The sequence below is a fragment of the Coregonus clupeaformis genome, chromosome 10, assembly GCF_020615455.1.
Source record: "Coregonus clupeaformis isolate EN_2021a chromosome 10, ASM2061545v1, whole genome shotgun sequence".
Taxonomy (NCBI): domain Eukaryota; kingdom Metazoa; phylum Chordata; class Actinopteri; order Salmoniformes; family Salmonidae; genus Coregonus; species Coregonus clupeaformis.
The window spans coordinates 18,943,186-18,969,867 of NC_059201.1; the positions used below are offsets into that span (position 1 = coordinate 18,943,186).

General features: G+C 46.5%; 1 protein-coding gene across 6 annotated transcripts in view; it reads right to left on the bottom strand.

The window, feature by feature from the left end:
- Positions 1 to 1,778: 1,778 nt before the first annotated feature.
- Positions 1,779 to 26,682, bottom strand: part of LOC121575277 (AMP deaminase 2-like) — a 126,339-nt gene continuing 101,435 nt past the window's right edge. For 5 of the 6 annotated variants that reach the window (XM_041888254.2, XM_041888256.2, XM_041888258.2 and 2 more), the window contains 17 exons: positions 18,634 to 18,773; positions 18,170 to 18,300; positions 17,779 to 17,847; positions 14,913 to 15,030; positions 14,350 to 14,536; positions 13,998 to 14,139; positions 13,779 to 13,868; positions 13,523 to 13,652; positions 12,730 to 12,924; positions 12,438 to 12,569; positions 12,091 to 12,254; positions 11,765 to 11,891; positions 11,408 to 11,571; positions 5,219 to 5,339; positions 4,761 to 4,934; positions 4,491 to 4,601; positions 1,779 to 4,325 (listed from right to left, as the gene is read on the bottom strand). In XM_041888254.2, the coding sequence (XP_041744188.2) occupies positions 4,107 to 4,325; positions 4,491 to 4,601; positions 4,761 to 4,934; positions 5,219 to 5,339; positions 11,408 to 11,571; positions 11,765 to 11,891; positions 12,091 to 12,254; positions 12,438 to 12,569; positions 12,730 to 12,924; positions 13,523 to 13,652; positions 13,779 to 13,868; positions 13,998 to 14,139; positions 14,350 to 14,536; positions 14,913 to 15,030; positions 17,779 to 17,847; positions 18,170 to 18,300; positions 18,634 to 18,773 (2,414 nt within the window). In that variant the 3' untranslated portion in view covers positions 1,779 to 4,106. Of the gene's footprint in view, positions 4,326 to 4,490; positions 4,602 to 4,760; positions 4,935 to 5,218; positions 5,340 to 11,407; positions 11,572 to 11,764; positions 11,892 to 12,090; positions 12,255 to 12,437; positions 12,570 to 12,729; positions 12,925 to 13,522; positions 13,653 to 13,778; positions 13,869 to 13,997; positions 14,140 to 14,349; positions 14,537 to 14,912; positions 15,031 to 17,778; positions 17,848 to 18,169; positions 18,301 to 18,633; positions 18,774 to 18,984; positions 19,469 to 26,682 lie in introns of those variants that run through there. The other variant, XM_041888259.2, reaches the window with a different exon arrangement.

The following is a 26,682-nucleotide window of genomic DNA, read 5'->3' on the forward strand; positions in this document are numbered from 1 at the left end:
AAAGAACTAAACTCGCAGTGTGATGATTGACTGATTAACTGGTTTGTGTTCTGTGATGACAACACAGTGTCTATTACTATTACCCAAGACTCTTTGCACTACTGAAACCCGGTGAAAGAGAACAGCATTTTGGACTCAAAATGGCGTTGAACTTTGTGTGCTCTTTTGATTGGGACAGAATTACATATGTCTGTCTTTAGTGAAGTTTGAGAATACAACGTATGGTCTCTGAGTTATGGTATGCTACAGTAGAACCAATAGGTTCCCTAGCATTGTATTTTATAAACAAACAAAGGAACTAACCTGATTGAACAGATTGAGACCAGCGACAGGAGTTGGTGAGGTTGTGAAAGAACAGATCTGTGAACTCTGATGGACAATCTTTAATGGATGGATGGAAATGGAAAGGTAAGGTCAACTGAACTGGAAACAGTGTCGTTGGGTCCCTCAGTGAGCCACACCTGGTCCTGAAAATGGATGTCTGATCCTTTATAAACAAATACACACATCCTACTCCACATACGGAGACACAAACCCTTAAATTAAACATGTATCCTCTAATTTCCTGCAAAATACGATTTTAAAGAATCAAATCAAAAGCTGTAGTAAATGGTTGTTGCTGTTTTAAAAGCCTTGTTTGTATCAATCAAAGAGAAACAGTGGTCCAGTCTATGGCTGTATGTTTGTGGGAAGGATTACAGTGTTTGAGTGGGTGTTTTGGTGTGAATGTAGAGCCAGATTACATAGGCAGCTCTGGCTGAGTTAAATGTCAGGGATGGATAACCAATATGGCTCTTGGTACTACCATTTCTGAAGACCCCTCCAAATAACCCTGGTTAACTTGATCACCTTCACTCGATACTCTATTGAGAGAGAGCTACATGGAAAATGTAACCGAGTTCAACAGTCCTAACACAACAATCAACCAGAAAAACAAACCATGTAAATACAAAATAAGAAAATAATATACATGGTTCTTTGTAGCTCAGTTGGGAGAGCATGGCGCTTGTAACGCCAGGGTAGTGGCTCTGATTCCCGGGACCACCCATATGTAAAATGTAAGCACACATGTCCGACCGTAAGTTGCTTTAGATAAAAGTCAAATTGTACAATTTTGTGAAAGTCAAGGCCAATATTTGTAATAATTATGATAAAATAAATCTTTCTGTTTTAATAACGACAGTTTATAATGATCTACAGCAACGAAACAAAGTTTGTAATCTAAATATTGATATACTGTTTATCTCTATACAGCCTTTAAGAAAATACACTTTATATATTAAATTCAACTCAGAGGCTCGCCCTATGTTCCGCACATGCCACCCCTTCACAGTGAAACACCTCACTGCTGAGGAGCTACAGAACAGCCTCCCAGGATTGAGATTAATGCATACAATTTGTCCTAAATTATCTGGTTTCTCAAACATTTAGGGTCTATTCAATCCGATCCGCTTTAGCCGACATCCGCATAGATGTTGTTTTGGCGGTGTAGGAGGTGGAACTACGTTAGAGCTGTCAAATCCACAAGCGGCTCTTGGCATTATAGCTAAAGCGGACATTGCCATTGGCTGCACGGAGTCGCATTAAGAGAAATCCCATGCAGCCTTGTTTACAAGTTCGAACACTGGAATGTGAGATGTAATCTACACCTCGATTAGGCTGATAGATTATTATTATTATTTCATTCAATGATTTTCTATTTGTGCGTCATTATTTCTATATAGCCTACACTTTCTCGTTCTGAACTTCTAACACGAGTGGGAGGGTGTGGCTTCGTGACAATGATAGAGAGCAGCTGCTCACCGATTTGACAGCACCAACGCAGTTCCACCTCCGACACCGCCAAAACATCAGCCATGCGGGTGTCGGCTATCGCCGGTTAACACTTGATCTGATTCAATCTAGGCCTTACTGTATATATCAGGCTTCGATCTTAAGTTTTTTTAAATGGCCTGGTAGATATGGTATGCAATGCATGGTGAACATTTACAACAAGGGCCCACTTATTCCAATGGATCAGTCTTGGCATCTAATAGGACTGTACAATTAGAACAGTTATAACAATATCCAAGATGAATGCCCACAGTTTGAATCGGGCATAGAAGAGGCTCTTTGACTTTGGGCAAGATAATGGGGATGAGTGTACTTGTTTTGGTGACCACGACAACCATGGTGGTGGGGGTGAGCTCGTTTGATCCTGATGACAACCATGCAAATGTGTCCCTGCACGGTTTGAGCATTGCATTAGGGATGACAAGCTGAATGAGTTTGTTTTGCAGAACTCAAACTAACAACAATCATTGACTGCACACATACTTCATACATGACAGTCGTTCAGCTTACTTAGATTCTCATGTGTTGCTTTTTCACATTACATCTCACTTTAAACAGCTTCTCAGCCACTCCTGTTGCCACACAGGGCTCCATGCAGGCATGCACAACATAAGATACACGGTGGAAATGCAGTCAAAGCAGAGCATTGGTAAAACGGCTTCTTCCACTTCACTGGAAGGCCTGGGTAGGTAAAGGAGAAGGTACTTTAACATGCAGCATGGTTTCAGTCCCGATGGCATCATCTTGATGTTAGTTCAGCAAAAATGCTAAAGCATGAAGAGAACAGATGCTGCAGTTGTTGTTGGTGATGAGGACTGAGGCGTTGTAGAAGAGCATGAGAACAGCTAGCTAGTGCCCAAAGTTCAAATCAAAAGGCCCTTGTAAGTCAGGTTTGGAGCATACAGGGCACTGCATGCAATGAATTAATAACCAACATAGTGGGTCCAGAGGCCAGTCCCTGTGGTCTGTCCTGGTCTCTTTAGAGGACCAAGGGGTGTGTGTGTGTGTGTGTGGGGGAGCGGGACATACACACACAATGGGGTTTGGAGGGTCCATAAACAAGAACATGGTGACTGTTGAGGTAATGGTAGGGGGCGTGGGAGCCCTCCTGGCTTGGACGATGCTGTATTCATCCTTCTGGACTTGTGCTTGGAAAACAAGTTGTGGTTGATTGGCTCCATCATGCACACCTCTCAGCATCCACTCTACCACAAACTGAGATATACACCCTGTGCACATCATGCATCTATACTGGAATAGTATAAATCTACTGTTTTTGGCTGCATATTCTATAACTAATGTGATTTGTTATATGCACAGGCGACAGGCCAGTAATGTTTTTTTCTGCAGCTAAAAATAACATGTATCTTAATGTTAATTTAATGGAATGTTTGCAGTAGCCCACGGTCAGGTGCACAGCTCCATGTCCTGAGGGCTGCTGCAATGTCTCTGCTGGATGTCCTGCCTGCTATTTAGTTCAAAGCTGATTTAGATCAGGGAGACCAGCCGAGATGACTCCTTTAGCTAATAAATCACTAGAAATTGCCTGAAGCACAGAGACAGATGAAAGCCAGCAGATACCCAGGAGCACACAGACTGGAATTGTGCACGACTTCTGCTTCTAGACCACGCAGATTTGGTCCTTTGTCTGTTTTTTAAACTCAGTACGTCCGTACATTAGACATTTGTTACCATGGTTTCCATGCATCTCGAAGTTACATGCGACTGTTCCTATCCGTGCGGAACGGGTGTTGTTGGAACAATGTAGTGTGGAAAACCCACCTATGCGTTGTTTAAGTGTGTCCATGTAGTGTAGGTAAGACGACCCATGGATAATACACTCATAATATTGCTGTTAAGTTGTATCTGCTTTCCTACTTCATAAGTTATAACCATTATGAAAATATTACACTAGATGTTAAGCTTAAGGCAGCATGACTGTGTGATGGAAGATAAGCAGCTTTCAGGACGGGAAAACTGTGCAATAAGTGTGTGTGTGTGTGTGCGTTATATCGGTGATGGGTACAAACATGCCATCAAATCACAGGTTTAACTATGGGACCTTCCTTCCCATGCAGGGTCACATGACAAAGCAAAGGAAATAATTTGGGGTTTGACGGTATGGAGGGTCAGGGGATAAAAATGACAGAGGAAGTGACCCAGGAACAGATTGAAGAAAATAAAATGTGAAACAAAAGACTTCAGGCTACTGTCTCTCTCCTCCAATATGAAATAAAACCTATCACAGTGAGCAATAGAGAGGAGTTGTTGATTTAGCGTCCTTCTGCCCCGACGGGGGCCATGGAGAGGGTGTCCTCCTCGTCGATGTTGTCCAGCTCCTTGGTGCGCACAGCGTGGGTGATGAGGTTGAGCTCCTCCAGCAGGGTCTCACTGCGGTACGCCACGCGGATGTCCGGGACGTTGGTACGACGGATGTCGTTGCTCTCCGGGCCCTCCTTGCTGTATTTGGGCCCCAGCCAGTAGCTCTTTGCCTGGAGACAAGAAAGAATGTCAGAGCAGAGCACTTGGCACAAAATGGCTGCCATGCACCACTACATTTAATTTAATCCATTGCTATTCCATTATAAGAGACAAATGAAAGGGAAGGTCAGAGACCAGAGGGCAAAAATATGGATGAGAGGAGAGGAAGCGGATACCTTGTGGGAAAAGCCGCTCATAAGGACGCTGTTCCTGGCCAGCTCACACATGTCACAGGAGCTCAGCTTCCACACCTGTGTGGCAATGCTGTACTCCTCCATCAGGGGCTCCTGAGGCCAAACACACACAAAAGACAAAGAAACATTACATTAATTGTACTAATTGACTGTACTGACTCACCATTGCAGCCCCCATAGTTACATAGTTGTAGTGTGTGTGGTTTTGCCTCTGTGTGAGTCTGTCTTGACAGCGCTCCCCTGTACACTGACCTTGGTGAAGTGGAACTGTAGGGGGTCGTCAGTGGACAGAGAGATCATGAGGCCTCTGGACAGATACTCAGGCAGGGGGTTGCGGTGGTAGCTGAGGAACAGGCTGTTGTTGCTCAGGGGGGACATGGCAATGCCAATCTGAGCCAGGTAGTACAGGTACTGCAGCACTGGTGCCTGGGGACAAGAGGAGGAAAGAGACGCCATATGATACAATATAGTCTATCTTGTTGAATGCACAATTGCAGTAATTCAAGGGAACAGTGTCTGATTGTTCTCCTGAATTCTCTTACATTTGCAACTGAAGTAACCTGGTGAGCAAAGTCCCAAAACATAATTTAATAAATAAATCAATCAAACCTTCAGAGGTCACCTATGAACTGAACTGTACTATCTGTCAGTAGTGTTGTTGCCATGGTAGTGTGGCATCGCTATGGGAGATGGCGTGGGTGCTGACTGACCTTCCTGAGCAGCAGCCCGTGGGAGATGTTCTCTGAAAGCATAAAACCTGACACCAGGTGGTGGACAGGCCCCGCCTCCCCGCAGTGAGGGCGCAGCACAAACGTGTGGAAGCCACGCCTCCTGCATGGCACAAGCAAACACATATTTGCTTCATAAAGCATTTTCATAAACAATCCTTAAGGTTTTCATGCGATTCATTCATCATTTACACTACCGTTCAAAAGTTTGGGGTCACTTAGAAATGTCCTTGTTTTCGAAAGAAAAGCAATTTTTTTGTCCATTAAAATAGCATCAAATTTATCAGAAATACAGTGTAGACGTTGTTCATGTTGTAAATGGCTATTGCGGCTGATTTTTTATGGAATATCTACATAGGCGTACAGAGGCCCATTATCAGCAACCATCAGTCCTGTGTTCCAATGGCACGTTGTGTTTGCTAATCCAAGTTTATCATTTTAAAAGGCTAATTGATCATTAGAAAACCCTTTTGCAATTATGTTAGCACAGCTGAAAACTGTTGTGCTGATAAAAGAAGCAATAAAACTGGCCTTCTTGAGACTAGTTGAGTATCTGGAGCATCAGCAATTGTGGGTTCGATTACAGGCTCAAAATGGCCAGAAACAAATAACTTTCTTCTGAAACTCGTCAGTCTATTCTTGTTCTGAGAAATGAAGGCTATTTATTCCATGCGAGAAATTGCCAAGAAACTGAAGATCTCGTACAATGCTGTGTACTACTCCCTTCACAGAACAGCGCAAACTGGCTCTAACCAGAATAGAAAAGGAGTGGGAGGCCCCGGTGCACAACTGAGCAAGAGGACAAATACATTAGAGTGTCTAGTTAGAGAAACAGATGCCTCACAGGTCCTCAACTGGCAGCTTCATTAAATAGTACCCGCAAAACACCAGTCTCAACGTCAACAGTGAAGAGGCGACTCCGGGATGCTGACCTTCTAGGCAGAGTTGCAAAGAAAAAGCCATATCTCAGACTGGCCAATAAAAAGAAAAGATTAAGATGGGCAAAAGAACACAGACACTGGACAGAGGAAGATTGGAAAAAAGTGTTATGGACAGACGAATCGAAGTTTGAGGTGTTCGGATCACAAAGAATAACATTTGTGAGACGCAGACCAAATGAAAGAGGCTGGAGGAGTGCTTGATGCCATCTGTCAAGCATGGTGGAGGCAATGTGATGGTTTGGGGGTGCTTTGGTGGTGGTAAAGTGGGAGATTTGTACAGGGTAAAAGGGATCTTGAAGAAGGAAGGCTATCACTCCATTTTGCAACGCCATGCCATACCCTGTGGACGGCGCTTGATTGGAGCCAATTTCCTCCTACAACAGGACAATGACCCAAAGCACAGCTCCAAACTATGCAATAACTATTTAGGGAAGAAGCAGTCAGCTGGTATTCTGTCTATAATGGAGTGGCCAGCACAGTCACCGGATCTCAACCCTATTGAGCTGTTGTGGGAGCAGCTTGACCGTATGGTACGTAAGAAGTGCCCATCAAGCCAATCCAACTTGTGGGAGGTGCTTCAGGAAGCATGGGGTGAAATCTCTTCAGATTACCTCAACAAATTGACAACTAGAATGCCAAAGGTCTGCAAGGCTGTGATTGCTGCAAATGGAGGATTCTTTGATGAAAGCAAAGTTTGAAGGACACAATTGTTATTTCTATTAAAAATCATTATTTCTAACCTTGTCAATGACTACATTTCCTATTAATTTTGCTATATTTCAAACTAATTTCATGTATGTTTTCATGAAAAAAAATTTTTTTCTAAGTGACCCCAAACTTTGGAACGGTAGTGTATAAAGGTCCAATGCAGCTGTTGTTATCTCAATATCAAATCATTTCTGGGTAACAATTAAGTACTTTACTGTGATTATTTCCGTGGTAAAAAAGAAACCAAAATAGCTTCTTTGCAAAGAGCAATTTCTCAAGCAAGAATTTTGCTAGGGCAGTCTGGGAGTGGGAAGTGGAAAACTGAAAACTAGCCGTTATTGGCAGAGAGGTTTGGAACTCTCTTTCTTATTGGTCTATTAATTAATTTACCAGGCAGGCCAAAACTCCATCCCACCAAAACATGCTGAAATGTCAGGCAGTCTTTTCAAACAGCTCTTACACTAAAAGGGCATTATCATAATTTCCATAATATTACAATATTATTCCAACCTCATAGCGTGGAAATATACTGAACAAAAATATAAAACACAACATGCAACAATTTCAATGATTTTACTGAGTTACAGTTCAAATAATGAAATCAGTCAATTGAAATAAATAAATTAGGCCCTAATCAATGGATTTCACATGACTGGGCAGCGGCGCATCCATGGGTGGGCACCCACTGGGGAGCCATGCCCACCCACTAGGCAGCCAGGCCCAGCCAATCAGAGTGAGTTTTTCCCCACAAGAAGGCTTTATTACAGACAGAAATACTCCTCAGTTTCATCAGCTTTCCGGGTGGCTGGTCTCAGACGATCCCGCAGGTTAAGAAGCCGGATGTGGAGGTCCTGGGCTGGCGTGGTTACACGTACTATGAGGTTGTGAGGCCGGTTTGGCGTACTGCCAAATTATCTAAAACAACATTGGTCCCTAAAAGGTGTGTTTTGGGTCATCGTCCTGTTGAAAAACAAATGATATTCCCACTAAGCCCAAACCAGATGGGATGGCGTATCGCTGCAGAATGCTGTGGTAGCCATGCTGGTTAAGTGTGCCTTGAATTCTAAATAAATCACCAACAGTGTCACCAGCAAAGCACCCCCACACCATCACACCTCCTCCTCCATGCTTCATGGTGGGAACCACACATGCGGAGATCATCCGTTCACCTACTCTGCATCTCACAAAGACACGGCGGTTGGAACCAAAAATCTCAAATTAGGACTCATCAGACCAAAGGACAGATTTCCACTGGTCTAATGTCCATTGCTCGTGTTTCTTGGACCAAGCAAGTCTCTTCTTATTATTGGTGTCCTTTAGTAGTGGTTTCTTTGCAGCAATTTGACCATTAAGACCTGATTAACGCAGTCTCCTCTGAAAAGTTTAGATGTGTCTGTTACTTGAACTCTGTGACGCGTTTATTTGGGCTGCAATTTGAGGTGCAGTTAATTGCTGATTTCTGAGGCTGGTAACTCTAATGAACCAGCTCCGTGGCTTGATGACTCATTGCGAGCTCACAGAACAGAGCTCCGGGCAGCTGAGCGGAAATGGAAGAAAACTAGACTCCCTGCGGACCTGGCATCTTTTCACTCCCTCCTCTCTACATTTTCTTCATCTGTTTCTGCTGCTAAGGCCACTTTCTACCACTCTAAATTCCAAGCATCTGCCTCTAACCCTAGGAAGCTCTTTGCTTCCCCTCCCTCTCTCTCTGTGGATTACTTCGTCAACCACTTTGAAAAGAAGGTTGACGACATCCGATCCTCGTTTGTTAAGTCAAATGACACTGCTGGTCCTTCTCACACTGCCCTACCCTATGCTTTGACTTCTTTCTCCCCTCTCTCTCCAGATAAAATCTTGCGACTTGTGACTGCAGGCCGCCCAACAACCTGCCCGCTTGACCCTATCCCCTCCTCTCTTCTCCAGACCATCTCCGGTGACCTTCTCCCCTACCTCACCTCGCTGATCAACTCATCCTTGACCGCTGGCTATGTCCCTTCCGTCTTCAAGAGAGCGAGAGTTGCACCCCTTCTCAAAAAACCAACACTCGATCCCTCTGATGTCAACAACTACAGACCAGTATCCCTTCTTTCTTTTCTTTCCAAAACGATTGAGCGTGCCGTCTTTAGCCAACTCTCTTGCTATCTCTCTCAGAATGACCTTCTTGATCCAAACCAGTCAGGTTTCAGGACTGGTCATTCAACTGAGACTGCTCTTCTCTGTGTCACGGAGGCTCTCCGCACTGCTAAAGCTAACTCTCTCTCCTCTGCTCTTGTCCTTCTAGACCTGTCTGCTGCCTTTGATACTGTGAACCATCAGATCCTCCTCTCCACCCTCTCCGAGCTGGGCATCTCCGGCGCGGCTCACTCTTGGATTGCGTCCTACCTGACCGGTCGCTCCTACCAAGTGGCGTGGCGAGAAGCTGTCTCCGCACCACGTGCTCTCACCACTGGTGTCCCCCAGGGCTCAGTTCTAGGCCCTCTCCTATTCTCGCTATACACCAAGTCACTTGGCTCTGTCATATCCTCACATGGCCTCTCCTATCATTGCTACGCTGACGATACACAACTAATCTTCTCCTTTCCCCTTCTGATAACCAGGTGGCGAATCGCATCTCTGCATGTCTGGCAGACATATCAGTATGGATGACGGATCACCACCTCAAGCTGAACCTTGGCAAGAAGGAGCTGCTCTTCCTCCCGGGGAAGGACTGCCCGTTCCATGATCTCGCCATCACGGTTGACAACTCCGTTGTGTCCTCCTCCCAGAGTGCGAAGAGCCTTGGCGTGACCCTGGACAACACCCTGTCGTTCTCCGCTAACATCAAGGCGGTGACCCGATCCTGTAGGTTCATGCTCTACAACATTCGGAGAGTACGACCCTGCCTTACACAGGAAGCGGCACAGGTCCTAATCCAGGCACTTGTCATCTCCCGTCTGGATTACTGCAACTCGCTGTTGGCTGGGCTCCCTGCCTGTGCCATTAAACCCCTACAACTCATCCAGAATGCCGCAGCCCGTCTGGTGTTCAACCTTCCCAAGTTCTCTCACGTCACCCCGCTCCTCCGCACACTCCACTGTCTTCCAGTTGAAGCTCGCATCTGTTACAAGACCATGGTGCTTGCCTATGGAGCTGTGAGGGGAACGGCACCTCCGTACCTTCTGGCTCTGATCAGTCCCTACACCCAAACGAGGGCATTGCGTTCATCCACCTCTGGCCTGCTGGCTCCCCTTCCTCTGCGGAAGCATAGTTCCCGCTCAGCCCAGTCAAAACTGTTCGCTGCTCTGGCACCCCAATGGTGGAACAAGCTCCCTCACGACGCCAGGACAGCGGAGTCACTCACCACCTTCCGGAGACATTTGAAACCCCACCTCTTTAAGGAATACCTGGGATAGGATAAAGTAATCCTTCTACCCCCCCCAAAATAAAAATAAACAAAATAAACAAAATTAAATAAAAAAATAACAATTTGTAAAGTGGTTATCCCACTGGCTATAAGGTGAATGCACCAATTTGTAAGTCGCTCTGGATAAGAGCGTCTGCTAAATGACGTAAATGTAATGTAAATGAACTTATTCTCTAGAGCAGAGGTAACTCTGGGTCTTCCTTTCCTGTGGCGGTCCTCATGAGAGCCAGCTTCATTACATTTTACATTTACATTTTAGTCATTTAGCAGACGCTCTTATCCAGAGCGACTTACAGTTAGTGCATACATTATTTTCATACCCCCTGTGGGAATCGAACCCACAACTCTATCAACTGAGCTACATCCCTGCCGGCCATTCCCTCCCCTACCCTGGACGACGCTGGGCCAATTGCACGCCGCCCCATGGGTCTCCCGGTCGCGGCCGGCTACGACAGAGCCTGGATTCGAACCAGGATCTCTAGTGGCACAGCTAGCACTGCGATGCAGTCATAGCGCTTGATGGTTTTTGTGACTGCACTTGAGGAAACTTTAAAAGTTCTTGAAATGTGCGTATTGACTGACCTTCATGTCTTAAAGTAATGATGGACTGTCGTTTCTCTTTGCTTATTTGAGCTGTTCTTGCCATAATATGGACTTGGTCTTTTACCAAATAGGGCTATCTGCTGTATAACAACCCTACCTTGTCACAACACAACTGATTGTCTCAAACGCATTAAGAAGGAAAGAAATTCCACAAATTACCTTTTAACAAGGCACACCCGCTAATTGAATGCATTCCAGGTGACTACCTGGTTGAGAGAATGCCAAGAGTGTGCAAAGCTGTCATCAAGGCAAAGGGTGGCTACTTTGAAGAATCTCAAATATAAAATATATTTGTTTAACACTTTTTTGGTTACTGCATGATTCCATATGTGTTATTTCACGGTTTTGATGTCTTCACTATTATTCCACAATGTAGAAAATAGTATAAAGATAAAGAAAACTTTTGACTGGTACTGTATATAGAAAACACATGAAAATAAATTTTTTGACAGCACTGGGCCTTTATCTATTTTCTATTGTTGTCTGTGTGCTGAGGTTTGTTAAGCAGCCTGGTACCTGCGCAGGTGGTTGAGCACGGTCATGTTGGCGTAGGTGTAGTAGAGGTAGTAGGAGTAGGGAGGGTTGTCCTCCTCTGTCCAGACGGCTGGCAGGGGGCTGTCCATGTTGAAGATGTGGTGCTCCGGCTTGGACTCATCATCCACACTGTCAAAGCCCACCACCTGACAACACAGTGATACAACAATAAGTTACTGTAAAACAGTGCCTGGAGTGTATGAATGAGGTAGGGCCCTAAGTTATTTCATACCGGAAAAAAATGCATCTGAACTGTCTGGATATGTTAGGTGTAGGGAAAGGGAGAATCCTACTGTGTGGACTGTTGGGCTAGTGCCTAGTGCTGTGTGAGTGACTCACATGCTGCAGGAAGAGGTGCAGCTCAGGGTGGCTGCGGGGGTTGATGGTGACCTCAAACAGAGGCATGAAGATGTTCTCCATCATCTCCTGGAAGTTTGCCAGCTGCTTCTTGGTGCGGTACACATCACTGCAGTCAGAGGAGGGTTAATAATATGGAAGATGACTATAATTCACATTCATTCATAGTATTCATTCAAAGATTCATAACCTTCATTCATAATACTTGTCACAAATACAAGGAGAGGTTTACATCCAATACAAGCTGATAAAAGGTAGACATGTATAACTGCTTTGTTGATGCTGTAGTAGGTAGAGGTACTACTCACAAAAGGCGGGGCACTTGGATGAGCCAGCGCACATTGTCAGAGTAGACTTGGTGTTTGACGGCCCACTGGGCCAGCTTGTCCCACTCGTCCCGGGAGCGGCCGTAGATGGACAGACGCAGCTCCACGTTCTGGTACTTACTCTCCTCTAGGTCAGCCATCACCTCCTGTTGGCACATCATAACAACAATGCATTAGAGACATCAATATCATTGTATTCATGTCTGTAAATTAAGACTTCAAGGCCACATTTTCTCTTAATATGAATGTGCATAACTATGTCGGGTGAACTAACACATAAACACCACTGACTGTATGGCTGTTTAATGTAGCATGGGCTGGTTTCAGACCTTGATCATGTGGCCAAAGTATTTGCCCTCGATGTGGTTGTCTGTCTTGATAAAGATCTCTCTCAGGATGGACTCTCCGATGGGGTTGTATTTGGCGTTGAACTTGTCAAAGCGATGGAACGTGTTGCGGTCCTGAGAACAGACAGGTGACACTTACTGTACCACTCTTCTTCTCCCAATTCTCCTACCCCTCCCTCTCTAACAATTCTCCTACCCCTCCCTCTCTAACAATTCTCCTACCCCTCCCTCTCTAACAATTATCTTTTGCCCTTCCCTCTCCCCCTCTCCTCACCGCGTGCATGTCCAGTGTGTCCACACTCAGGTCGAAGGCGGTCAGGTTCATGCTCTCAAACACCTCCATGAGGGTCTGTCCCCGGCCGTGCTCCATGTGGACTATCTCCCCAGGGTACTTCTTCATGGCCCGCTTGATAAAACGCAGCAGGTGCTTCTGGTTCATACAAGACGAGGCATGGATGTGTGTGTCCACCTGGGGGCAGAGGGAGGGGGAGAGACAGGGACAGGGTCAACAACAGTGAAATACTGAGGATGGATGCCAGAGTGTGTCACTTTAATAATGTTTACATATCTTGCATTACTCATCTCATATGTATATACTGTATTCTATACTATTCTACTGTATCTTAGTCCTACTGCTCTATCATTACTCGTCCATATCTGTATATATTCTTAATTCCATTCCTTACTTAGATTTGTGTGTATTGGGTGTATGTTGTGAAATTGTTAGATATTACTTGTTAGATATTACTGCAGTGTCGGAGCTAGAAGCACAAGCATTTCGCTACACCCGCAATAACATCTGCTAAACACGTGTATGTTACAAATAAAATTGGATTTGATTTGATTTGAAAGACAAAAAAAGTATGAGTTAGTTAGCACTTAGCAGTGGTGTATCTTCATTGGTCACATGACGGGGTAGAAACTACACCAATATAATAGTGGGAGACTAACTGATATTGAACACTTTGCAGGTATTATAGAGATGTTGTAGATCAATAAGCTGTTGGATGCTGTGCCCCAGTGTTGTGAACGGTTGTTGTGTCAGTGTTGTTGTTGTTGTGTGTCACCTTGCGGATGTTGTAGAAGTCGCGGTGAGGAACCTTCTTCTGGGCTGCCAGCTCCTTCATCTCATTTAGCAGGATGTGCATCTGGAACTTAGAGCTCAGGTATTGCAGCCGGCGGTAGCAGAATGACTTTCTGTACACACACACACACACACACACACGCATTCACACGCACACAAACACACTGAGTACTAATGAGACAACAGATGTGACTGATGTTGATGGTATGGCTCCTGGTTGAAGAGCCAGTAACACTCACACTGGTCCGTTAATGATGAGAGCCATCATGACGTTCATGTCAGCGATGTACTCCTTCAGGTCTGGGTAAGGCAGGTCCAACTCTGTACTCCTGGAAATGAGGATGGAGCTTTTCCGTTACACACTCTCTCTTACACACACGTAGAAGCAGACTAGCCCATCACACAACACACACTTCCCTCCAAAAGCTGAAAACAAGCAGACTCAAACACAAACCCACTTCTCCATGGGGCTCTTCTTGGTGTAGACATGCATGACCCCATCCACCATCTTACAGCTGTACCCTGTGTCTGCAGGCATGTTCTTGGTGTCCTGGTTTTCATAGGGGTGAGTCTCTGAGACAGGGGGGTGGACTGGAGCATCTGTGGGAGACAGTGGGGAAGGGAGAAGAGTTGACCATATTATTATACATCACTATTATTATACATCACTAATACATCACACATTTTCATTCACAATTTCACAAAGTAACTCAATTGCTAAAGAAGATGGGGGCAGAAACCCTACAGCTATGCCCTGTGTGTCTCAGTTTGTGTCATACCCAACGTGTCAGGTGTGTGAGTGGGTCATACCTGCATCAACGGGGGTTTCGGGGATCTCCTCATAGACGCGTAGGTCCAGGGGTTTCTCTCCCAGCTCCCCCAGCTCGCAGGCAGTGGTCTTACAGAAGTTCTGAATGGACATCGCAATGTATTTCTCCCTGATGAACAGGGCCTTCACCACACATTTAGCTGCATCCACCAGGTCTGTGAAGGGCACCTGGTCAGGGCAGAACGGTACAAATCAGGTCTACAGTGTTTAGGCATCCACAGGCACCGTCAAGAGTGTGGCTGAGTGGGTAACAATTCCACAATTCTAGACCGCATGCTGTCCCCACTGGAGACCGGGGTTCACTACCTGTTCCAGGCTCTCATTTCTAAACTGCCTCCAAGTGTCTAAATAAATAAAAGTCAAAGCACTGCCAAACCCACTCCTCTTTTCCTTCAATAGACTTGTTGACGGAAGTGGTTTTCCTTCCATAGTGAGCATGTGGCACATAGAGACCAACCAACTAGTACTTGGAATGATAAAACACTGATCAGGATGGACTGTGATTGGATTTATTCTATCAAGTTGTTTAGTCAGCAGCTCTCACCCCACACTTCTCCTCCCCTGATATTGAGACGCGCTGGTACTCTCGCTCCATCGGTAATACTCTCTCCTTCATCCAGCCATCATCCGTCCTGTCCACACCACCCACCTCATTCATAAACCTATAGGGAGAGAGTGAGATGAAGGAAAAACAGAGAAAGAGAGAGAGAGAGAGAGAAGGGGTAAAGAAAATATTAGGATAGGAGAGAGCATGGGGTTGAGGTATGATGTGGAGAGAAGGGAAGGAGAAATCTCATGTAAATAGTTCTGCAAAGCAGCTATGAAAATATATGAATCAATACTTTATTGGTAATGTACACTTTGAAGAAGGTTAAGTTGGAAATATGTCTCACTGTCTTTTTGTCTCTCTGTGAATTGCGCCTCAGCTGTTGCATATCTGCATTTAGACTGAATGATTCTTTAGGTCATGAATACCAAGGCATGTCTAAGTTTTGTTTTTAAGATGTTTAAGATGAACATCAAAAGACCAGGGCTTTACTGATGTAGTGGAAACTGTGGTGCAGGATTTCCATTAGGAAAATCAGGCGCCGGAGTAGTGACAGGGAATATTTTAATTTATCTGACATTTGAGAAATGTACTGGTGATCCTTATGCATTGGGTGCATAACCTAATAGCGCGTCCTCCCACGCAGCCAGCGCCATCAATAAACTAGGGATATTGGCCAAATGAGCCACATTTCCGTGTTCTTAAAAACAGCCTATAATAAATGACAAAAACACGATTCCTTGTGTTTCGATGTGTAGCATATGCTAAACTTTATAGCCTATTGTTATATTGTTTTTAATTTCCTAAAACAATAATTGTCCTCCTCACGGTTCAGCTGTCAGAGATTTGAGCACTAACTGCATGCATAGACCTATAGGCTTAGGTGTCAACTGTATGATATTATTTAAAAAAAGAAATATAAAGGAAGAGAAGCTTAGGCATAGCACCAGAGAGAGAGAGGAGATATGCTGGCGGCATGCTACGACACCGACATCCTTGTCAGATAGGCTGCGTCTGCTATACAGATATAGCCTTACAGGAGGCAGCTAATTCACCAACTGTTTTCCGCGGCATCACTCAATAGAATTTTGAAAATGTTTCTTATAAAGTCATTCACAGTACTTTATTCAAGTGTAATAGACTACTGAGATGTTAGTAAAGAAATAAGTTGTTTCATCATCTTTTTTGTGATTCAAAATAGTTTAATGTGCAACCTAATCCAGTGATTGTCATGCGTTTAGGGTAGACAATTATGCTATTGTTATATTTTACAGTTAAAATAGTGCTCCAGATTTATTTATTTATTTTTTTGATAGAGATTAATTTGCCTGCATCTTTATGCGCTCTAATATTATAGGATACTTTATTTGCGGCTAATTCACAACCTGAGTAAGTGGAAACTCGAAGCACATTAGCTAGATCACTAACTCTAAAGATAATACCCACTGCTAGTAGCCATGTATTAATCTAACAGCACATTTAATGTCCATCTGTGACAACCATAGACATTAAAACCCGTAGATAGTGATAGCGCTGACATCATCCATGTATTCTTATGGAAAACTCCGGATGGCACAGGAAGTAGTTGAATTTGAAGCAAGCCATATTGCTGAATAGGCCTAAATGGCACCAAAAAAAATCGCTAAGGTGGCCGTAACTAGCAAAGGATCATGGTTCATGTAGTCATTTTCATCCTGCCTGAGACAGCGGCAGGCAGGCAGACACCTTCGTTACAGGAATCATGAGGATAATGTACTTTTTGTACTGTTTGACCAAATCATGGTTTTAGCCCCCCAAAAAATAGTTTTGAGTGAGGTGAATGAATGTGCAGCTCGCACCGATGCGACCAATATTATTTTTTTTACTTGCACAGCCAAATCAAAGGGTCGCAAAATGCAACTAAATGGTCGGAGTCTAGAGCCCTGCCTTGTGGGCTTTTCACTATAGGCATACTCTCTAGCTTTCGTTTCACTTAAATGGAAAAGGGCTCCATCTTCGCAATCAACAGTAGCCTAGGCAAAGGCTCCTCTCTCGCTCTCTCTCTCCTCAGCAGAGGCAGCGCGCAAGGGTGAGAGAATGGTACTGAAGCGAATCGGGGTGATAGGCAGCCCTGGACAATTTGGCCAGCAACATTTTTATTTATCGGCTTTTCATTTATTTTATCAGCCAAAAGACGTAAATTACCGGCTAACGGAAACCCTGCCGTGGCGATAAGAGCCTAGGAGATAGGTGCCAATTAGGCCAGTGAAAGGTTGCTGTTTTTTTTTAGGGGGGGTTGACGTTGTTGTGGCAATTCAGAATTTTTTGTATGGCAATATGCAATGATTTTGTCTAATTTGACGCAAAAATGCGCTGACGAGAGAAAAAGTTTGTTGACGTGTGGCTTGATTTAATCATATTAAGCAGCAAATGTGCACTGATTGGTTGAAATTGCAAACCCTCTATTTGTACTGAGGTGATGGTCAGTTTTATGAGATAATATTGCGATGTATGCAGAAATAGTGCAGTCACATAATATGCATAATTTTGCTTAAAAAACTGCAATCGCAGAATCCTGGAGGGACTGAATAACAGCCCTGTACCTCAGAGGCCTCCCTGAAGAATCCACATCAACATCACCTGTGATGACTATACCTCACATCACCAGTAGGGGGCAGCACACAGGGAACTCATTCTTCACTAATGGAGCTGGAGTGGAACATCCTCAATATATAACCAGATTATACATTTAAAATTAAACTATTCGGCAAATGAGTGCCAAGGACTGTACATACGGTGTAGGTAAAAACTTGACTTTATGTATTCGCAAGATTGTTAGGAAAAGGCAAAAGATAGCGAGAGACTGAAAGTACAGCTCACTCACTCCAGGTCGGCAGTGCTGTCAATTTTCATGAACTCCTGCTTGGCGCGGAGCAGGATCTCTGGCTCAAGCCTGGCGTGGTAGTGGGGGGGGCACACGTACACACATTTATTAAACACACAAGCACAGAAAGACAGACAGAAAGGATGCAAATACAGGTACACAAACAAAACACACAAGATAGCCACAGTAACGCACATGACACACACAAAGGGGATCAGAGTGTGAAGGGTGATCAGATGTGATGAGACAAACAGAGAAACATGATCAGTTAGCAGTGGTACAGACAGGATACCTTGATTGGTCACATATGGGGGGTGTTTGGGTGTGTATGGAGGAGTTGTGTTGGTGTGTATGTGACTGTGCATGTCTGCTGCTGTGTGTGTGTCCCTACTTGATGTCCTGGCTGATCTGCCTCTCCAGGCGTTGGCGTCTCTCCTCCAGCTGCTCGATGGGGCTGTCCTCAGGGAACTCATAAGGAGCGGTGCGCATCTCACTCTCCGTCAGGCTACGAGTGAACAGCTCCTGAGAGATACACAGAGAGTCAAATAAACATTAGAACACACAGGAAGAGTTAACTAAACATTACAATACACAAACTTACATAAACAACATGAACATTTAACACCCACACAAACATCTAACACACGCATAGTCGCACACAAACATCTAACACACGCACAGTCGCACGCAAACATCTAACACACGCACAGTCACACGCAAACATCTAACACACGCACAGTCGCACACAAACATCTAACACACGCACAGTCGCACACAAACATCTAACACACGCACAGTCGCACGCAAACACGTATTTGGAAAGTGCTTGACAACACTGTGTCCCTGTGCTCTCACCTCGGCGATCTCCTTGTACTTTCCGTCCATGGATGTACGCAGGTTGATGGGGAAGTGTTTGAGTGTGTGAGTGACAGGTGTCCCAGGGAGGGAGCGCTGAGGCTTCAGGGGCTTGGCCTGCCCTGCTACACCACGCAGATCTAGATCGAGGGAGAGCGATGGAGAGGAAGATAGAAAGAGAGAGGCAGAGTGTTAAACAACAAATAATAAACATTACAAAAAAAAAAAAAAAAAGTCCTACAACAGGGAGGGAGAGACAGACAGAGTTGTTATTGAGTGGATTTTCAACATTCAGAGGAAACATTTAAACACTGTCTGATCTTTTCACAGCCACAACTCTTGCGTCATCACCTCCAACATGGGCCTGCACTAGTACACTCCACTCCGGTCCTCTTCTCTCTCAACTACAGCCTCGTCTCTCAGCAGCTGTGTTGTGCTCTGCATACAGCACAGAGGAGCTTCCCTACTGTATGACAGCTTCAGTGGTGTGTTAGTCTCTCCACAGCACTGCTGACTCTGAGCTGTGTCTCTGTTGGCTGCCCACTGCAGCATGTGTCAGGCAGCAGCAGCAGGAGTGGTGTGTGTGTGTTTATGTGTGGTATATAGCCCACACTAAGGGGCATTCAGACGGATGCTCATTAACAGAGATAAATGTGGTCAGACGCCAGCCACCTGTTGCCATGGAGACCTGGTCTGGAGAGAGGGGAGGAGAGGTTGGGGAGGGGAGCACAATAACATCACCTTCCCCTGAGACGGACGCAGCAGGGTGAGAGAGTACACACTACACTGGCAGGCAGAGAACAAAGACCCCACTGTGTCTGTCCCATAGAAAACACACACAGACACACACACACACACACACACACAAGAGAGAGAGAGAGAGACAGAGAGAGAGAGACAGAGAGAGAGAGAGAGAGAGAGAGAGAGAGACAGACAGAGAGACAGACAGACAGACAGACAGACAGACAGACAGACAGACAGACAGAGAGCGGAGAGAGAGAGAGAGAGAGAGAGAGAGAGAGAGATGAGGGCTTAATAACCAAAACATGAGGGATGAGCTCAAGAGCTGCGTGTTAGTTTGCTAAACTGTGTGTGTGTGTTTTCAGAGAATGCTGCTTTGGCATGATCATCCCATAAGGCCTTTACACTGGAGGGGACCCCTGAGATGCAGAGGGTTACATTTTAAGACAGACGAGCCCTGTAAATTAGTGTGTGTGTGTGTGTGTGTGTGTGTCTGTCCAACAGCATGCTCTGCTAGGCCTAATCACCCCATGAAAGATGCCAGAGCAACTGGACTCATCAAACACAGACAGACAGACAGACAGACAGACAGACTCTGGCCTCAATGACTGTCCATTCATGTCAGTATCACCACACTACAGTCATATGTGCTCTGTAATACACAGTACTCATTGAATAAGGCTAAACACAAACAGTGCCATCACTGCATGTATCATGAACTTTTAATACAATGGGCTCATTCAGTTGTGCTAAGCATGATCACTATGTCATCATCAGCACAGTCAGATTCACCCTATGCACATGACATTTATTCAATGATAATAAACTATATTCTATCAAAGTACCAGTGTCATCATTATGTTATCTCCAATGGATTTCCCACAGTGAAGCATAGCTGTAGCCTACTGACGTTACAAGCGTGTCATGAGCCCTCTCACTCCACCGGGTTACCACCTTAATTGGTTTCCACTATCTTCCACTCTGCTCACCTCTCTCTCTCTACTCAGCCTAACTAGCTCCACCTGTCCCTGCTCTGCTCGGCTCTAATTACTCTGCCAGCTGCGCTGCATTACCCACTAACCTCTCCCAGTATATTAGGCCCTGTCTTTCAGCTCTCCGGTGTCAGATCGTCTGCAAAGCTCACACCCGGAACCTGTTTGCTCGCGCTTCTGGCTCACCCTGGTTTTGTGACCCCGGACCTGCCTGGTTTTTGGTTACTCTTCTGCCTCAGGAGATCCAGACCTGCTTCTGCCATTACGACTCCTGACTACTCTTCAATCCCGGTAACTCTGACCAGCCTTCTGCCTTGCTACTACGTATTTTGGATTTCCCCTGAACTGTACTGCTGCCTGGTTTCATTCAGCCCGTTGTGTCTGTGTTTCCTCCCCCCAGGACTTCTGGACCACCAACCACCGGGCGTCATCGGACGCATCGCTGCCACTGGGGGGAGGCACAGACCCAGCACATCGGACGGGATAACCCCTGGAGCCTTCACTCACTCCCTACATCCCTTTCCCCCTTAAGTTTAAATAAACTTTCTGGTGTGACGCAATTGTGGTCCTCTTGTCGTCTGTCTGAACCGTGACAGTACGATCTGACCATCATGGACTCAGCGCACACTTCCCCCGACATGGAAACCGAAGAACCTGAGCAACCCACCGCCATGCTACACCTGGAACACACTGAGAGAGAGCTAGGCCGCATGAGCGGCGTCATCTCCTCTCTGCTTCAGGTCGGCCACCAACAGCATCAGCAGTTCCAGCAGCACCAGCAGCAGTCCCAGCAGCAGCAACAACAACTCGCCATGATCATTCAACTCCTCACCAACCTGACCCCAGCCAGTCTGCCCACCAGCCCCTGCCCCCGAGTTACCTGCCCCGGTCATTGCAGCCGCTGCTCCGAACCCAAGATTGGAAACCCCGAGCGGTTCAACGGCGATTCAACCCAGGTCCGGCCATTCCTGACTAGCTGCCGACTTCAGTTCTCCTTGCAGCCAAGGACCTTCGCCACGGAGGGGGCTAAAGTTGGGTATGCCATCACTCACCTGACGGGCCGAGCTCGACTCTGGGGAACAGCAGAGTTCGAACGTCAAACCCCGCATGTGCAACCTTCGACCGGTTTGCCGAGGAGATGCTGAAGGTGTTTGACCTGGATTCACCTACCGCAGAGGCGTCTCGTGAACTGTTCAGTATTCGACAAGGCAGACGTACAGTCGCAGACCATTCCATCGACTTCCGAACCCTGGCTAGACGAAGTTCTTGGAACACACCATCGTTGGTAGGACGCGTTCTTCCATAGTTTGGCTGACTATATCAAGGACGAGTTGGTCTCCCATGAACTGCCTTCCACTCTTGATGAAGCCATCGCACTGACTGTCAGGATCGACAGAAGGATACAGACCCGTCGTGCCGTGAGAGGGGGGCGCCAAGGTCCACCTACTACCGGCATTCGGAGAGATCCGACTGGGCTCCTGTCATCTACTGCCACTCACCCAGGTCAGCTTGATCAGTCTGAGCCTATGGAGATTGGGCGAGCCTCTCTCACTCCTGCAGAGCGCCAGCGACGCTTCACCTCAAACCTCTGCCTCTATTGTGGAGGTGATGGACATCGTGTGGTAACCTGCCCTTTAAAGGGCCGAAGCTCACCGGGCATAGGGGGAGTCCGGTTGAGTTCAATGACCATCCAGTCCTCCGACCGCAAACCCCTGCTGCAAGTTCACCTCCGCCTCCCTGACTCAACTCACACCCTGGCTGCTCTGGTGGATTCTGGCGCCGAAGCCAACATAATGGACATCAAGCTGGCACGCCAACTGGGACTGGAGAACCTCCGTTTGACACCTCCTATTCCTGCCCGGGCACTGGACGGACACTTACTCGGATCGGTCACTCATGTCACGGCCCCGGTCTCGATGGGTCTGTCCGGAAACCATCAAGAAACTATCCAGTTTCACCTGCTCCCCTCTCCAGGCCAACCCCTCATCCTGGGTTACCCATGGCTCCGCCCGGCACAACCCTCAGCTCGACTGGGTGACCGGGGTGATCAGGGAGTGGGGAGAGGACTGCCACCGAACCTGCCTGCTTGCCGCCGCACTACCCCCTCGGCCAGTACCTACTAACTCCGCTCCTGACCCCTCCAAGGACCCTGTGTCGATTCTGCCAAGTCCCTGCATCGTTGCAGCTCTGACCTGGGCTGTTGAGGAACAGGTGCTGGAGGCTCTCCGTAACCAGCCAGGTCCCAGCACTTGCCCAGCTGACCGCCTTTTTGTCCCCGAAGACCTGAGGTCCCAGGTCGTTCAGTGGGGACATGACTCCCGCCTAGCTTGTCACCCTGGCTCCACCCGCACTTACAACCTGCTCGCCCAGAGGTTCTGGTGGCCCTCTCTGAGGAAGGATGTACGGGAATTCGTCCAAGCCTGCCCCATCTGCAACCAACACAAGTCGTCCTGCCAGCCCCCAGCCGGATTGCTGCAGCCCCTGCCTGTGCCCAGGAGTCCGCTGGTCCCTGCTGCGCCTTGTCCTCCTCCTCCACGGCTCGTCGATGGTGGTCTGGTTTACACCGTCCGCCGCCTGCTTCGGTCCAGACGGAGGGGTAGGGGTCTCCAGTACCTCATTGACTGGGAGGGCTATGGACCTGAGGAGAGGACCTGGGTGCCAGCTAGTCGGATTGTGGATAGGACTCTCATCACCGCTTTCCACCAACGGCATCCTGATCAACCTGCAACCCGTAGGGGCCGCCCCAGAGGGATCCCTAACCGTCCTGCCCGCTCGGCTTCCTGTCCTGTGCCTGATCCTGTCTCGGGACCTGTCCCATCTCCCGACCACGGCCCTCCGGCTTCCTCCGAGGATGAGGACGTTCGCTGGACCGTTCGGGAGGAGTTCTAGCCCTCCTCCGGCTCCCTCCTCCCGCCCGGCGTGGTGTTGCTCTTGGGACTTCTGGGGCCGTCCCTTGGGGGGTTCTGTCATGAGCCCTCTCACTCCACCGGGTTACCACCTTAATTGGTTTCCACTATCTTCCACTCTGCTCACCTCTCTCTCTCTACTCAGCCTAACTAGCTCCACCTGTCCCTGCTCTGCTCGGCTCTAATTACTCTGCCAGCTGCGCTGCATTACCCACTAACCTCTCCCAGTATATTAGGCCCTGTCTTTCAGCTCTCCGGTGTCAGATCGTCTGCAAAGCTCACACCCGGAACCTGTTTGCTCGCGCTTCTGGCTCACCCTGGTTTTGTGACCCCGGACCTGCCTGGTTTTTGGTTACTCTTCTGCCTCAGGAGATCCAGACCTGCTTCTGCCATTACGACTCCTGACTACTCTTCAATCCCGGTAACTCTGACCAGCCTTCTGCCTTGCTACTACGTATTTTGGATTTCCCCTGAACTGTACTGCTGCCTGGTTTCATTTCGCCCCGTTGTGTCTGTGTTTCCTCCCCCCCCAGGACTTCTGGACCACCCACCACCGGCGTCATCGGACGCATCGCTGCCACTGGGGGGAGGCACAGACCCAGCACATCGGACGGGATAACCCCTGGAGCCTTCACTCACTCCCTACATCCCTTTCCCCTTAAGTTTAAATAAACTTTCTGGTGTGACGCAATTGTGGTCCTCTTGTCGTCTGTCTGAACCGTGACAAAGCGTGATTCTGAAGATAGGGAGTGAGATTTTTAATTAGAGAAGAATGGATTAACTTTTTCAATGCTAGTTAGGCATACTATAGTTATCACATTTCACATTGGAATTATTAACTACAAAAAGGTAAGACGTGTTTTTAATTCTGGTGCCGCTCTGCACGCACAAGCTTGTTAGCTAGCTAGCTTCCCTGGTCCTACGTTAAGCCAACTCTGAAGTTCAAAGACATTCCAAGTTGATCCATAGAAGCCGCTGCTCCGTAGGTATAATTCCATGAGTAATTCAGATAATGCATGTCATCACATGCATCTCATCACAGAACTAGGCCTACTGGGAGACTAAAGCAAAGCAACCCACTGACATCTACAGCAATAGAAAGTCTTCAACTATGCTGCTAGACTTCTGGGGTAAAGCAACATGTATAAGTAGGCAGGTTTAGACAGGACTGCAGTGGTTGATGGTCCTACCTCCCCTATATGAGATTTTGTATTATACTTCTAATTTATGGGGCTTTATTTTGTATATATTTTTTTCAACATCAGTTTATAGGTCCACCTTGACCTACAGTGGGGAGAACAAGTATTTGATACACTGCCGATTTTGCAGGTTTTCCTACTTACAAAGCATGTAGAGGTCTGTAATTTTTATCATAGGTACACTTAGACGGAATCTAAAACAAAAATCCAGAAAATCACATTGTATGATTTTTAAGTAATTAATTTGCATTTTATTGCATGACATAAGTATTTGATACATCAGAAAAGTAGAACTTAATATTTGGTACAGAAACCTTTGTTTGCAATTACAGAGATCATACGTTTCCTGTAGGTCTTGACCAGGTTTGCACACATTGCAGCAGGGATTTTGGCCCACTCCTCCATACAGACCTTCTCCAGATCCTTCAGGTTTTGGGGCTGTCGCTGGGCAATACGGACTTTCAGCTCCCTCCAAAGATTTTCTATTGGGTTCAGGTCTGGAGACTGTCTAGGCCACTCCAGGACCTTGAGATGCTTCTTACGGAGACACTCCTTAGTTGCCCTGGCTGTGTGTTTTGGGTCGTTGTCATGCTGGAAGACCCAGCCACAACCCATCTTCAATGCTCTTACTGAGGGAAGGAGGTTGTTGGCCAAGATCTCGCGATACATGGCCTCATCCATCCTCCCCTCAATACGGTGCAGTCGTCCTGTCCCCTTTGCAGAAAAGCATCCCCAAAGAATGATGTTTCCACCTCCATGCTTCACGGTTGGGATGGTGTTCTTGGGGTTGTACTCATCATTCTTCTTCCTCCAAACACGGCGAGTGGAGTAAAGACCAAAAAGCTCTATTTTTGTCTCATCAGACCACATGACCTTCTCCCATTCCTCCTCTGAATCATCCAGATGGTCATTGGCAAACTTCAGACGGGCCTGGACATGCGCTGGCTTGAGCAGGGGGACCTTGCGTGCGCTGCAGGATTTTAATCCATGACGGCGTAGTGTGTTACTAATGGTTTTCTTTGAGACTGTGGTCCCAGCTCTCTTCAGGTCATTGACCAGGTCCTGCCGTGTAGTTCTGGGCTGATCCCTCACCTTCCTCATGATCATTGATGCCCCACGAGGTGAGATCTTGCATGGAGCCCCAGACCGAGGGTGACTGACCGTCATCTTGAACTTCTTCCATTTTCTAATAATTGCGCCAAACAGTTGTTGCCTTCTCACCAAGCTGCTTGCCTATTGTCCTGTAGCCCATCCCAGCATGTGCAGGTCTACAATTTTATCCCTGATGTCCTTACACAGCTCTCTGGTCTTGGCCATTGTGGAGAGGTTGGAGTCTGTTTGATTGAGTGTGTGGACAGGTGTCTTTTATACAGGTAACGAGTTCAAACAGGTGCAGTTAATACAGGTAATGAGTGGAGAAAAGGAGGGCTTCTTAAAGAAAAACTAACAGGTCTGTGAGAGCCGGAATTCTTACTGGTTGGTAGGTGATCAAATACTTATGTCATGCAATAAAATGCAAATTAATTACTTTAAAATCATACAATGTGATTTTCTGGATTTTTGTTTTAGATTCCGTCTCTCACAGTTGAAGTGTACCTATGATAAAAATTACAGACCTCTACATGCTTTGTACAGTGGGGAAAAAAAGTATTTAGTCAGCCACCAATTGTGCAAGTTCTCCCACTTAAAAAGATGAGAGAGGCCTGTAATTTTCATCATAGGTACACGTCAACTATGACAGACAAAATGAGAAAAAAAAATCCAGAAAATGACATTGTAGGATTTTTTATGAATTTATTTGCAAATTATGGTGGAAAATAAGTATTTGGTCACCTACAAACAAGCAAGATTTCTGGCTCTCACAGACCTGTAACTTCTTCTTTAAGAGGCTCCTCTGTCCTCCACTCGTTACCTGTATTAATTGCACCTGTTTGAACTTGTTATCAGTATAAAAGACACCTGTCCACAACCTCAAACAGTCACACTCCAAACTCCACTATGGCCAAGACCAAAGAGCTGTCAAAGGACACCAGAAACAAAATTGTAGACCTGCACCAGGCTGGGAAGACTGAATCTGCAATAGGTAAGCAGCTTGGTTTGAAGAAATCAACTGTGGGAGCAATTATTAGGAAATGGAAGACATACAAGACCACTGATAATCTCCCTCGATCTGGGGCTCCACGCAAGATCTCACCCGTGGGGTCAAAATGA